This window comes from Panthera uncia, chromosome C2 (assembly GCF_023721935.1).
Source record: "Panthera uncia isolate 11264 chromosome C2, Puncia_PCG_1.0, whole genome shotgun sequence".
Lineage (NCBI taxonomy): Eukaryota > Metazoa > Chordata > Mammalia > Carnivora > Felidae > Panthera > Panthera uncia.
The window spans coordinates 146,020,888-146,034,434 of record NC_064810.1 but is presented as its reverse complement, the minus strand read 5'-3'; the positions used below and the strand labels follow the sequence as shown (position 1 = coordinate 146,034,434).

Genomic DNA, 13,547 nt, shown 5'->3' with positions numbered 1-13,547 from the left:
AAAGAAATCCACACCCAGATACAATGTAAACAAACTACTGAAAGCTGAAGACAGAGAAAATACCTTGAAAACAGCCAGAGAACCGTATAAAGGAAAAGGATAGAGAGCAATGGAGGAGCTCTCTAAAAGAATGGTCAGGGCAGTCTCTGAGCAGGATATGTTAGAACTGAATGAGCTGAAAGGTCTACTCATGCTTTTTGGAGCAAGAGCAAGCCAGACAAAGGGAACAGCACGTGCAAAAGCCCTGAGGCAGGAGCGAGTTTAGTGTTTCCGTGGAATAACAAGGAAGACAGTAAGGCTGTAGTGTAATGAGTGAATGAAGGGGTGGTGGTGAAAGACGAGATCAGAGAGGTGGGACTGATAATGACCATATGTCTAGGGGGAGGTCTGTCACGAGGGCTTCGTATAAAGTGGAGGACCCTGGCAGGTACGTCCTCACCTGGGGCCCCCTGCCCCTGTTCTCTGGGAGGACACATCTTAGAGCAGGAGACAAAACAGATAATTTTAATAAATCCTTTCAGAACCCAGAGCCCAGGGGAAATTAGCGAGGCAACAATTTTTCCTCTTTTTGGCTTGACCTCTGCTTTATGTATCTTCAAAACTCACAATCATTTGAAGTTGTTGAAAAAAAAAAAACCAAACAACTGAAGGTACCTGGAAATCTAACTAAGCGGTCAAGATTCTTTTCCTTTGGCTCGTCAACCTGAGACAAGAAAGGGGGATGGTGTTTCTGTGTTGTTTGTTAAAAGAATGAACATAGGATATCCTTCTCCCATCTTCCCTCTCCTTTATCTGTGATTGGCTGCATCTGAGAACCAAGATGCCATCTGTAGGTTGGGGCGCACTGGGTAAAGATTTTCTCACTTTACAGGCGAAATATGTTACAGTCAGACTTTGGTAAAGGGAATCTTGGGGAAGTGACTCCTGTGCACTCAGTGGCTGCTGGCCTTTTTGAGACTTGAATGGCCACCGGTCAGGACAGGCCAGGTCGGGCCTCTTAAACCAGAGGTCTAGAGGTGTGAGGAGTGCAGGAGCCAGCAGGGAAGCCTCCTATGTCTCGGCCTGGCAAGGAGCTAATTCCAGAGAGGTCTTACAGGTCCTGCCACTCACTCAGTATGTGATCTTGAGTGGGTTTGTCATGTATAAAATGGGGGTCGGGGTAGGGGAGGGTGCGTGTTGAGCTAGGATGATAGCCGTTGGCCTTTTCCATGTGTAAATTCCAATGGATCGAGCAAAAGGAGCCCTCCAGCGGGCTTAATGAGCAGAGCTGGGGTGCAAACGGCAGAAACAGCTGCAGGAGGAGGTGGCCTGGGGTGCAGGCCCGGCAAGCTGAAGGGGTTCAAGAGAAGCAGCTGGCAAAGGAGGGGGGGGGGTGGAGAGGGGCCCTTGAGGGGAGAGAGGAGTGAGCGGGGAGGGGCGGGAGGGGAGGGTGAGGAGGGAGGAAGGGAGCATCGTGGCTTTTGAGGGGCTGCCGGCTCTTCTGCGACACTTGCTCAGCTCGGCTGCAGAAGCCCGATGTGATCCCCCAGGAAGGGCTAAGGAAGAGCTGGTTCTGTGTTCTGGCTCCGAGGTCCCTGTGTCAGCAAGTGACACAGAGACAAGCACAGCGCACAGCAGTTAGAAGGGGACTGACCTGAATCCAGTGGTGACACCAAGAGGGACAGGGGACAGATGTTCAGGTTCCCCACCCCCACTCACTGTGCTCTGTCAAGTCCCCTCAACGCCCCCCGCAAATTACCACACACGCTAATTCAGTCTAATTCAGACTCGCGCAAACACCGCTTACAAATGAGTCTCCGAGCCTGTTCTCTGCCAGACGGTGGCTCTAGGTGACCCCATGAGAAGTTCAGAACCAACCGCTTCAACCCTGGAGTCGCCATGTTGTGCGTGGCAAGTCACTTGGCCTCTCTGAGCTCCAGCTTCCTCTTTGAAGGGTAGGGTCCTCGTCGCTGGCAGGATCGGGACAGTGTCCTGCGATGGTGCCCACGAGGCCCCTCGTACAGAGTCCTGCACCCAGAGGAGCGAGAAAACGTTCTTTTCCTTTCTGTCTCCGGGATGAGGAAGAACTGCGAAAGACTTTGAAGAGCAAAGGGGATTCGTGGGTGTCCTTGCAGTGGGACTCTGGGCACTGATCCGATGCTGTTGAGGTCTGTGTTTCTGATGGGGCTACTTTGAAAGCCATAGGAAACCACAGTCATGCAAATAATTCTTGTCTATAGAAACGTAAGTGAATATCGTCCCCTAAAAATATAGGGAATTTCTGTCCCGGATAACAGATTATTCCAAACATTACATTCTACTGGCCTAAGGGTACGAACCAGCTTGGTATCTATCAGCAAATTCATTTCAGCATTCTTTTTTTTTCAACTTATTATTTTTTTTTTTTTTTAATTTTTGGGACAGAGAGAGACAGAGCATGAACGGGGGAGGGGCAGAGAGAGAGGGAGACACAGAATGGGAAACAGGCTCCAGGCTCCGAGCCATCAGCCCAGAGCCTGACGCGGGGCTCGAACTCACGGACCGCGAGATCGTGACCTGAGCTGAAGTCGGACGCTTAACCGACTGCGCCACCCAGGCGCCCCTCATTTCAGCATTCTTGATGCCTCCATGTGTCTGTCCTGCAGATTCTTCTTTGAAATGATACGACCTCTCAGTGGTCTCTTTATTAATGAGTTAAATGACATCTTTGACATGTGTTCGTTTATATTCGTATGGCCCATGTCTGTATCTTTGAAAATATTTGACCATCTACTTCCCTGAGGATTTATAAATCACTAGGTCAGATCAGACCTTTGTCACCCATTCCCTGCTGCTGATTTAATATTCAATTCCAAATCCTTCCCCATCCCCCACCCCAACACACACGCACACGCGTGCACACACACACACACACACACTCATCCCCATCTATACCCAAGATCTCTCACACACCCAGAAAAAACTTGTTTTGCGAGGTGTGTGCTCTGTGCTAAAGCTGGGTGTTTAGCCAGGGCTGGGACCCCTGAGATCTGAAGCAGTCTTTGAGACCAAATTGTAGGGACTGAATGAGGTAATGGCTCACAAGGGGACAATATAATATGTTGTCCGTTCAGAGTCTCAGTTTTACACTGAATTCTGACTTCACTTCGAGTTAAAGAATGCAAGGACCAGGGGCATCTGGGTGGCTCAGTCGGTTGAGCGTCCGACTTCGGCTCAGGTCACGATCTCACGGTTCGTGGGTTCGAGCCCCACATCGGGCTCTGTGCTGACAGCTCGGACAGCTCGGAGCCTGGAGCCTGCTTCCCATTCTGTGTCTCCCCCTCTCTGCCCCTCCCCCACGTGAGCTCTCTTCCTCTCTCTCTCAAAATAATAAGCAAACACTAAAAAAAGAAAAAAAGAATGCAAGGACCCAGTCTTCCTCTGAGGACTTTCCCGGTGGCCTTCTGGTGTCAAGAAAGATGGCACTGAGGGCCTGGGGAGGACCCCGGGCTGAGTGCGGCCCTTCCAGGACCAGGTATAGATGTGCCAACGTTCTTCCCAACGTCTGTTCCCTTGGGGGCTGCGTGTCCTGCTGCATCAGGCCACCTGGGGCCTTTCCTGGATTGGAACCCGAGGTTTCTGGAGGCCTCGGCCAGGAGGCACGGAAAGGCTGCACTGTGGGTGGCTGGTGTCAGATTGTCTCTGGTGTCCTCTTGAAAGAGTTTCTCTCACAGACCCCTGCAGAGACCCACCAGCGGGATGGGTCCAAGAAAGGAGAGCTTCTGTGCTGGAGGGCTACCAGGATCACCCGGCCGGCCCTGAAATAGGTCTCTGGGATACGGGGAGACCCAAAGGAGTGTAATCACAGGCTCCCCTGTAGACCGCGCAGCCCCAAGTGTGGTCGGGACCCACAGCACTGGAACCACCCGGGAGCTTGCTCAGGCCCGAGGCCAGACTTGCCGCATCAGAAGGGGCAGGCTACCAGATTTCCCTGGTGATTCATGTGCCCTCCAGAGTCTGGAAGGGCTGGGGTGCTGGGGGTCACACTCCCTAGGAGTGATCGTCTGTGAATCTCACTAGCTGGGGAACCGTGGGCCCGTCCCTTCCACCTCTCAGAGCGGTTTCCTCGTCTCTAAAAGAAGGACAATAGCCTCTGTGCCACAGGGCCGTGGAGGGGTCAAAGGTATGTGGAAGCACGGACAGCATTGCTCCGTAATTTGGTTAAAGGCCAAGAGAACCTAAAGAAACCCTGGCGTGGGATGGGGTAGATGCCTCCTGAGGGGACGGGAAGACGGTGAGGCTCCACCTTGGGACGGATCCCGAGCTGCCTCTCTTTACCCAGGCGAATGAGTGTTCGCCACAAGCACGACACGTTCTCTTCTTGCAGTGGAGCCCAGCTGGAGCCCCAGGCCCAGGGTGGCCAGGGCTGGGCCATGGAGCTGACCCAGGAGGCCCTTCCACCGGCCGTTTTGCCTGCAGCAGGGGAGTCCGCCCCGTGCCCGCCCTCATTTCCCAAGCCCTCTCTGGGACCATCTACCGTAGGGATTTGTCCTCAGGCACCGTGTATCGGGCGGCCCTCCTTGAAGGTTCCGAGGATTAAATGGAGTCCTTTGCACTCAACAGACACAGGGAACTAGGGGGCAGGATGAAATCATTTTAATAGCATAGCAACACTTTAGGACCAGGTGTCACAGACGAGGAAAACGGTTTGTCCTCCGCTCGTACAATTCCGGTGAGGGGTGAGGTGGTAGTGAACAAGATCACGGACATAGTTTTCACATTGAAAACTTAATAAATAGATACTTAAAACGTCAAACTTCAGAGACAATGGGTCGTGAGTGTCATTGTTTTCGTATTCTGCCTCCTCTGAGCCGGGAGGTTGCTTCCTGGCTGCTGACAAAGGTGGGGGCCCTTAGGACGGGTACTCGTACTCCTCAGCACTGCGCCGGCCAAAATCCATCCAGCCCATGTAGTCCCGGTCGCTTATCCTGTGGCTGGGGTCCAGGCTCTGCAGGTTCTTAATGACGGACATTCGGCCAGAAGGAGCTACGAAGGGCAGGGGAAGAGGAAGCAGGGCCATTATATCTAGGAGCAGCACCAATTCAATCTGAGAGGAGCGCAATGGGAAAAGCCAGACAATTTGCAACATGCACTTTCTTAAAGGTATCAAAGAGTTACCAAGCAGTGGGGCTGCTGGCCCAAAATCTCAGAGAAGACAAGGACCCAGGTCTGTGTAAGCAGGGAGGGTAATATTTGCTGGCTATGGTTGTGGTTTCTAATCTGTAAGGATTTAAGCGGATTCACTGACCGTGGCCTTTCACAGCTGGGACCTGCCTGGTCTTTCTACCCCTGAAGCGTGTTTTCTCTTACGTAGCTGGCCCTCAGCAGACGTCAAGCAAGGATTTTCTTGGTACTTAACCCATTTCTGAAGTTCACTCCTTCATATCCCGAGCATACTTGACTCTTGTTAAGGTAACACAATTACAGTATTTTGATGTTAGAATGGTTAAAAAAAAAAATGGAGTCAAGTCCTACCACTAGACAAATACCATTTAAAAATTAATTTTAAAGCTACCTTCTTTTTAAAAAAATGATATTGAGAGAAAGGCACACTGTCAGATTATAAAATCTTACGTCAGTAACTGACAGAAGAGTGGGCAGAAAGGCAATAAGGAAGTTATTTAATTCAGCCCTTTTGATCCAAATGCAATAACTGAATGAGAAATGGGCCTTTTGGAACTGGAGTTAAGTCCTCGGGAACAGGATGACTCTCATGTATAATTCACATTGAGGGAGAAGGGACACGAAGGAGCAGTTTCTTGGGAGACATGACATAGTCCTAGGCCAAGGGTCACAGACAGAGGCCTCCCAGGTATGAAATCGGTAGAAGGCCTTCTTCTGTGCAAGCCAAGAGGCAAGTAAGTCCCTCAGGGACCTCGAAGGGCCAAGCCCAGGGGACTTTAAGAGCACAGTGATGGAAGACCATCCCATACTTCCTATTGGATCAGTGCACTGCGTCCCCACTGCTTGTGACGCTGGCATTCAGCCCTTCTGTATGAGGCTGCCCCTGCCAACTCCCGCCCTCAGGCTGCAAAGAGTCAGACAGACCGTGGCTTATTTAGTGACACATGACCTTGCAGAAGCAGTTCCTCTGTCTCATTGGATAACCAAGTAAAGCCAGCTAAATTAAAAACCAGAAACAATTATACAGAGCCATGTCCCCACCCATTCTTTTCCGCCCCCCACCCCACCTCAATCCCTTCCCGGCCTTGGAATCCGAGAGTCAATCCAGCACATTCCAGCCCCTTGCAGATATCTCCAGCCTATGCACAAGGAAGAGAGCCCCAGCTATCGAATTGCTCAACATCTTCCAGGTAAAAGATTAGTCCTCACACTAAAAAAATAAAAACAAAAAAACCCTGCAGTCCAGTTATCTGTACACAGTCATGGAAATACGGCCCATCTTCCCGCCTGCCGCGGACGAACACCCCCACCAAAGGCTGGCACGGCCCCAAGTTCCAGTTAATGAGGCGAAGTGGCAGCTTCCATGGGCACAAGCAGCCTGGGTTCTTGGTGGGGGCACCACGTTAAGCCCTGGTGGCTGTGCTCCTTACACACCTCAATTTCCCCATTCCACACACAGCTCTGCGCTCACAGCGTGTGCATCTACTGGGGTCCTCGCTCACTTCCCCAGTGCAGACGAGAGTAGGGACTTACAACTGGTTTATGGAACGGAAGTGAAGGACCTGGCTCCTTTAAACTTGAAAACCCCGAATGGGAAGCTGAATGGCTTCTGGACCTTCTGGGGAGGGCAGGGCCTGGACAGACTCTCAGACGTGCAGAGTCGGCCTAGATGTGCGGAGTCATGTGGCTTATGCATTCTTAGAGTCCTGGCTCCCACAGTGACGAAGAATAAGCGAGCTTACTGCACGGGGCTGCTGGGGGCTAACCGTACAGGTGTTACAGCTGTAGCATGAGAGCTTTGCTGGGCACGGGGCAGGTGTATGCCATATGTCCCCGTGCTCCCTCAATAGAATTGCTTCTCCTCAGTCACTGAAAGCTTTGCAGACAATCCCTAATGACCACCTCTTGAGCACTCCTCAAAGAGTGCATTATCCCGTTTAGGGTCTTTAAGCACAACAGTTGAGTAAATACCCAGCACGATAATCAAAATAGTAAAATAGTCAAAGAAACTGTCGAGGTGTAAATATTTATCCCCGGTTCATATTCGTCAAACAGACGAGTCCGATTGTTTCCTAGCCAGTGCTCGTGGTGGGTGTCAGCAGCCAGGGGAGGCAGAGGCTGCCATTCCCACGTAGGTGTGGTTGGTGCCACAGGCTGAAGGCCAAGGGAGAAGGTGGCTGAGAAGAGGTGCCGGGAAGAAGCTTCCAGCTATTTGTAGCATAAAGCCGCTGTCAATGTCAGTTCTGGGGAAATGGTGTGGTAACTGGCTTCCTTCCCGGACCTGTTTCTGGTGGTTTTTTCCCTAAGGTGGGGAGGTGGCTCCAGATTATGGCTCAACGAAAAACCTACGCTATTTCAGACTGGTCTGGCTGAAGTTCAGCCTACCTCCAAGGACAGACATTAACTTATCTTGATGCAGACAATCAGCAAGAACTCAAAAAGTTTTCAGACTTCCTCTGCCATCTGACTCGTATTTCCACATCTCTCGATTCAATTAGCTGGAGAGCAAAACAGAAGACGGTAGCTGGGACAATTTCTCAAAGAGAGGACAAAATGTAACACATCATCTTCTGTTTTGTTTTGTTTTCTTTTGTTTTCCTTCTGAACTCCCCTGGTCAAAAAGTCCCAATCTTACCTTCATATGAAACCATCAGAGACTCTGGAAAGCTGAGCCCATCATTTCCTCCTTGTCTAGTCAAGCCACGAGCTAAGCTTCAAATCCAGGTCCCGGCACATGAGAGGGTAAGGGAGCCTCATGGGAAAGGACCCCCTCCCTCCCCCTCCCAGCGGCATTTTTTGTGGTTTATTGTCCAGCCGTGTGGGTCCAGTTTAGCCTACTGCGTCACAGCCTGTGTCGACCATAAGTGTCACTGTGGATCCAGTTGGTAGAAAAAAACTGCCCCAGTCCCCATCATGATTCCTAAGGAGCATACGGACGAATGAGCCTCCCTCTGAATCACACAAAGAGCTAGAAGGGACCTAGGGGAACTGTGGCCTCATCCCTGCTTTATAGATGCGACAGGCCCAGGAGAGGGGCAGGGTTGATAGCATGGCACTCAGCTAGTGAGCCCCCCAGTCACCTTATTCCTGGAGAAAGACTTTGATGCTGAGAAATCTGTGGCTTGAGGGCTCCTGCTGCAACTGGGACCATTTCTCCAACAGCAAAATAAAAACAAACGGGTCTATTGGGTGATCATTTGAAATCACTGACGAGGGGAACTCAAAACTGCTCCTGACTCTTTCCTCCTGTTATGTTCTTCTGGGAAACCTGACACGTTGTCACTTCTTTTTCAACGGTTGCAGTCAGAACTCAAACGTTTTCCCAGCATTGATTCTTTCCTGCCAGGGGGGGCTTTCAAGTGTCAGCGTCAGAGTGGCTTCAGATTCCTCTGCATTTTCAGTAGAGGGTATGTAGTAGAACTGAAAACCTTTTTTGAGTCAGTAATTTGCTCTGCAATTACCTTTTAACGTCTTCATAATGTGGTGTTGAGCTTAAACAGCAACACGTACCAAACGTCAGTTTCAAGAAAGCTTTTAAAAACGGTTTTCCCCAATAAATGTAATCTTCCACACTAGCTCTCAGTTTGCTACAAAGGACGTCCAGAAAACCACACCGCCCGGTGCAGTACAATTGGGAAAAGAAAGTGAAAACCCTTTCAGCCTAACGCGCGGCCTGTGTTCGGTTTGGAGAGGTCACGCACCTCCATCCGCCAGACGCTAGGGAAGAAGGTCGGGATTGGGAGCCCCGCGCGGGGGCGGAAGTGAGGGATAAGGACCCCACAGATGAATGAGCATCCGTACCTTTCCGGGCCTGCTGGATGTATCTGGCCAGCAGCGCGCCCAGGTGCGCTCGGGGCTCGCCGTCCACCTTCTGCACGGCCCTCAGCTGCCGCCGGAGCGCTTCCTCCTCCTGCTGCGCCCCTGGGCCCGCAGGGTCCGCCGCGGGTACCGGCTGCGCCAGGGCGCCCGCCGCCAGTACAGCCATCAGCACGCACAGGCACACGCCTCCGTTCATGGCTGCGGAGAGCGAAGAGGAGGGGACGTGAACGAAAAGGTGGGGCGTCGCGGCCTCTCGCGGAGGGTTGGGGCACCTGGGCTATGGAAAAGGGGGCTCAGTCCAAACGCGCGGGGCTCCAGACCCGCCACACTCGCGCAAGCTCTAGGGCACGGGGGCTCGCCAAGCGCCGCCAAGCGCCGACGGGAGCTCCAAGCGCGCTCCTTTTGTCTTTTGGGGGAACCACACCCGTGCCCCGGTATGGGACGGAGACCCTGTCTTCTGCCCTGGTTAGCAGAAGGAAAATCTTCTGTTTCCCTTTAGTGCCAGAAAGTGTTCTTAAAGCGTCTGTCTTCTAACTAGAAAAGCAAGAGATTAATTAAAGATGGGAAAATTAGCCGGAGAGAAGACTCCGTGGGAGAAATGAGATCCTTGACAGCTAAAAAGCTTTCATAAACGGCGAAAAATGAGTAGCGCAGTTTAAAATATGGGAACAGTAGGGGCGCCTGGGTGGCTCAGTCGGTGAAGCATCCGACTTCGGCTCAGGTCATGATCTCGCGGTCCGTGAGTTCGAGCCCCGCCTCGGGCTCTGTGCTGACCGCTCAGAGCCTGGAGCCTGTTTCAGATTCTGTGTCTCCCTCTCTCTCTGACCCTCCCCCGTTCATGCTGTCTCTCCCTGTCTCAAAAATAAATAAACGTTAAGAAATTAAAAAAATAAAATAAAATGTGGGAACAATAAATAAAAGCCATATTTATAAAGTTTCTTTAAGGTGTAGATGGGAATTGGCAGTAAACCACCACGCAAACCACAAGAATGGCTTTTCAAAATCAGAAATATGCGCTCCGTCTTCAGTCGTTGGCAAAACTCCGCTGCATCTTGGATCCACGAGCAGGTAACACTCGCACGTTTCGATCCCCAAAGCCCTGACTTTTTCTGCAACGTTTAGAAAATGAGTTTAAATCTTAAAACCTCTTGGTAGTTTATTTGAAGAGATTGCAAAGTACCTGGCACTTCTGTGCAACATCTAGCAAACCCCACTTTGCATGCTAATCCCAGCAAATAGATATCCCGGCATTGCGTGCTGCTGAGAACAAAGCAGGCGCTTGGAAGTCTCTCCGTCAGCTGTACCCACCCAGACCTCCTTGTTGTCTCTGACCTCGAGCAAGGTCTTTCGAGCTGTCGGAAAGAAGGCACAGGAAGCAGAAAAATGGAAAGCGTACCAAACTGAAGACAGTATTCTTCAGCCAACTGAACACTTGGATCCCCCGCGGGAGAGTGCGGAACCTACCTTCAGAGTAGGACGCAGCTGGCTTCGCGTTTCCACCGGAGCGGCGGGGAGCCCAGCCAAGTTCAGGGTGGGCCGGCAGGAGGCTGCTGCTTAAATAGCCCCTCCCGGCGCTGTTAGCCAGTCATCTATTTAGCCAGCCTTGACGCAGACGGGCAGCAACACGTGCTCCGGGGCGGCCACTGGGGCGACGACCGATTGAAGTGGCTCCTGGGAGAGAGGGGGCGATGGCTCTGTGGAGTTGGTGTCGGGTGTCCCGCCCCCCTCTCTGTCGGGGGGGGGGGGGGGCTTCCTCTCCCAGATCTGTCCCGCTCCCTCTCCCTTTCTCATTCTAGGGTGGGAAGCCTAGGTGTGGGGAATCTCCTCCAGGATGGAGAAGCTGCTGGAGAGTTTAGTCTGCTTTGGGGACCGCAGGGGCCGGCCAGGGAACCGGGGACGCGGCGGGCGGGGTGGGGTGGGGTGACTAGACAGGGCTGGGGGTCAGAAGTGTAATTCTGAGCTGGAGGGGTGTTGGCTCCCCTCGGAACCTCCCTGGCTGCTCTCTGGATGTTTGGATCAGTGAGTGGGCTTCCAGGGGGAGGGAGGGGTCTTCACTGTCTTCTTCGCGGTCCTAGGAAAAGCCCTGGAGGTTCTCCAGGATTCCTAGGGCTTGTGTTCCCCGGCCAGTGAAAAGGGTTCCGGCCGGAGCTGGCTCCTGGACTCCCAACCTCTGTTCACGCGGCTGTAAAGTGGGGATGACACCACAGGGCTTTGCTCAGAGTTTGGGAAAGGGCTGTGTTTTCCTCCGGGGCTGAATTAGCTCCTGCTCGCGGCGCGCGCGGCTCCCGGTCGCCGACAAGTGGCGCCAGCGAGCGTCCCAGAGAGCCCCCGCTCCGCGTTCCCCTCCGGCAACGGCATCCGCCGCTCCCACCTTCCCGGAGTCGCCGAGCGCCCACGCCCGGGCCCGGTCTCCGCGCCAGCGGGGGCTGCTCGGCTTGGACGAGCAGGGGTCACTCGACGCCCGCAGGGGGCAACGAGGCACCGAGGCCGCCCCGCGTCCTTCCCTGCGCGATCGCGCCCCTGGCTCGTGTGCCAGGCGACCGGCGCCAGGGCGCCGTGGTGCCCAAGCCCGTCGCCGACCTGAAGCCATTTGCGTTGGTGCTCGAGTTCGCCGCGTCCCCGCGAAAGGCACCGCCAACCGCCTCGCCACCGAGGCCTCCCAGCCTGAGACCCGGGGGGTCGCGTCTACCCCTCGTCCCGTCCCAGGACCCTCCATTCCTCTTCTCCTTTCCCTCCAGAGGATTTGGAAGTGCTTCTTTCAGAACTGGCATCTGTGGGGCTCAGCTGTGGGGCTCCGGAGATGGCGGGACCACGGGGAGCGCTGCGAGGCGGCAGGGGTGGGGGGCGGGGGAGACACTTCTGGTTGCACCCCTCCCCCTTTCTAAACTCTAGACGCTGCAGTATTTCTGCAACCTAAAGGAAACGTTTCTGAAAAGGCAGCAGATAAAATGTTTTCCCACGAGTCTGCTGCGAAGGTTGTGTAGTTCAGTTGGAGAGACTAGTTTTATTCCTGACCGTGGCCAAGACATTTCTGGGAACATAAACTTGTTATCAAACAGAATCATGGAGGGGCGCCTGGGTGGCTCGGTCGGTTAAGCGCCAGACTTCAGCTCAGGTCACGATCTCGCGGTTCCTGAGTTGGAGCCCCCCAGGTCCGGCTCTGTGCTGACAGCTCAGAGCCTGGAACCTGCTTCAGATTCTGTGTCTCCCTCTCTCTCTGCCCCTCCCCCACCCATGCTCTGTCTCTCTCATTAAAAATGAATAAATGTTTTTAAAAAATTTTTTTAAAAATCACGTAACGGGCTTGTTCAATTGTCGCTAGAGCTTCTGATTCTGAGGTGAGGCCCAAGAATCTGCATTTCTAGCAAGTTCCCCATGATGCGCCTCCTGGTGGCCCCCAAGCATACATTGAGAACCACTGCTGTAGAATTTCCCTATGGTAAGCCGGTTACTTAACTTCCTTCCTTCCATGCATTTCATTAATAATTAATATTTATTGAACCCTTGCTTTGTGCCAGGCATTGGGGATTCAGTATGAACAATGATGACAGTATAATGGGGGAGCAGAAAAAAACAAGTAAATGTACATACACCCCCTGGTGATTCTGATGTATTTGGGGGACCCTCTGGGTGGAGGAGGTCGGGCACCATCCCAGAGAAATGTTTTGATGAGGGGGAGGGAAGGAATGAGGCTCCGGGTTCAGAAAGAAGAGTCTGGTTGTGATGTGAAAGGTGTTCCAAGTGAGAGGGGAGACCGTAAGTCAGGATCTGTTAGGAAGGCCAGGAGGGATCAAGATAGATTTATATTTAGGATTATAACCCATTATGAAACTATTAATTATTATGAAACATACTAAACATTATGAAAGTAATGTGTTCATCAGAGATAATTCAGAAAATAAGTAAAAGTAGGGAAAAAAGGAAAAATTCCATCACCCCGGAACAGCCACTATTAACCTCTTGGTGTTCGAGAAGCCTGTGGAGGCAGTGAAACTGGGTGACTGAGGCTGACCTCGAGGCTCCATGTCGTGAGCCAGGGGAGGAGGGTGTGGAGAATTACCCAAGACAAGGAATTCAGGTATGAGAGCAGGTTTGGGATATGAGGGTGAGGTAGGTAATGAGTCTAATTAATAGAAGATTGAACTCACTGCTTGTGCATGGGCAGTCCAGGAGCACGTTGAGAATGAGCCCTGAGCAGTGCCCTCTCTGTCCCCCACCTGCCCAACCCTCACCCCGTTACCACTGAGCAAGACTCACCAGCTGGGGTCCAGAATGTGGAGGGTCCTTCCCCTCGTGCAGGGGGCTGAGAGCATGGAAGCCGTATCCAGATGTAGCATTTGAGACAGAGCAGTGGTGAGACTTTAACTGGTTTTAGAATCTCGAAATTTCCATCTGATTGTGCTGAAAAGCAGTTAAGTGAAGTCCTGTTTAGAGTTAAGGAGGTGTCTCCAGAGGGTGGTCCTTGCAACAGATGCAATCACTTCAATGTAGGATTTTTAGCCACGGGAAGGATCTCAAAGACATATGTCCATTTTGCACTTGTAGAAAACTCAGTGGCATTTACAGGGACATACTAGAGCCTCCTA

General features: G+C 52.4%; 1 protein-coding gene across 1 annotated transcript; it reads right to left on the bottom strand.

The window, feature by feature from the left end:
- Positions 1-4,599: 4,599 nt before the first annotated feature.
- On the bottom strand, positions 4,600-10,516 carry CCK (cholecystokinin). Its single transcript, XM_049628948.1, has 3 exons — positions 10,426-10,516; positions 8,944-9,159; positions 4,600-5,004 (listed from the first exon to the last, which is right to left on the bottom strand). Exons 2-3 carry the CDS (start codon positions 9,155-9,157, stop codon positions 4,871-4,873), a joined length of 348 nt encoding a protein of 115 aa, XP_049484905.1. The 5' UTR covers positions 9,158-9,159; positions 10,426-10,516; the 3' UTR covers positions 4,600-4,870.
- Between the last annotated feature and the right edge of the window lie 3,031 nt (positions 10,517-13,547).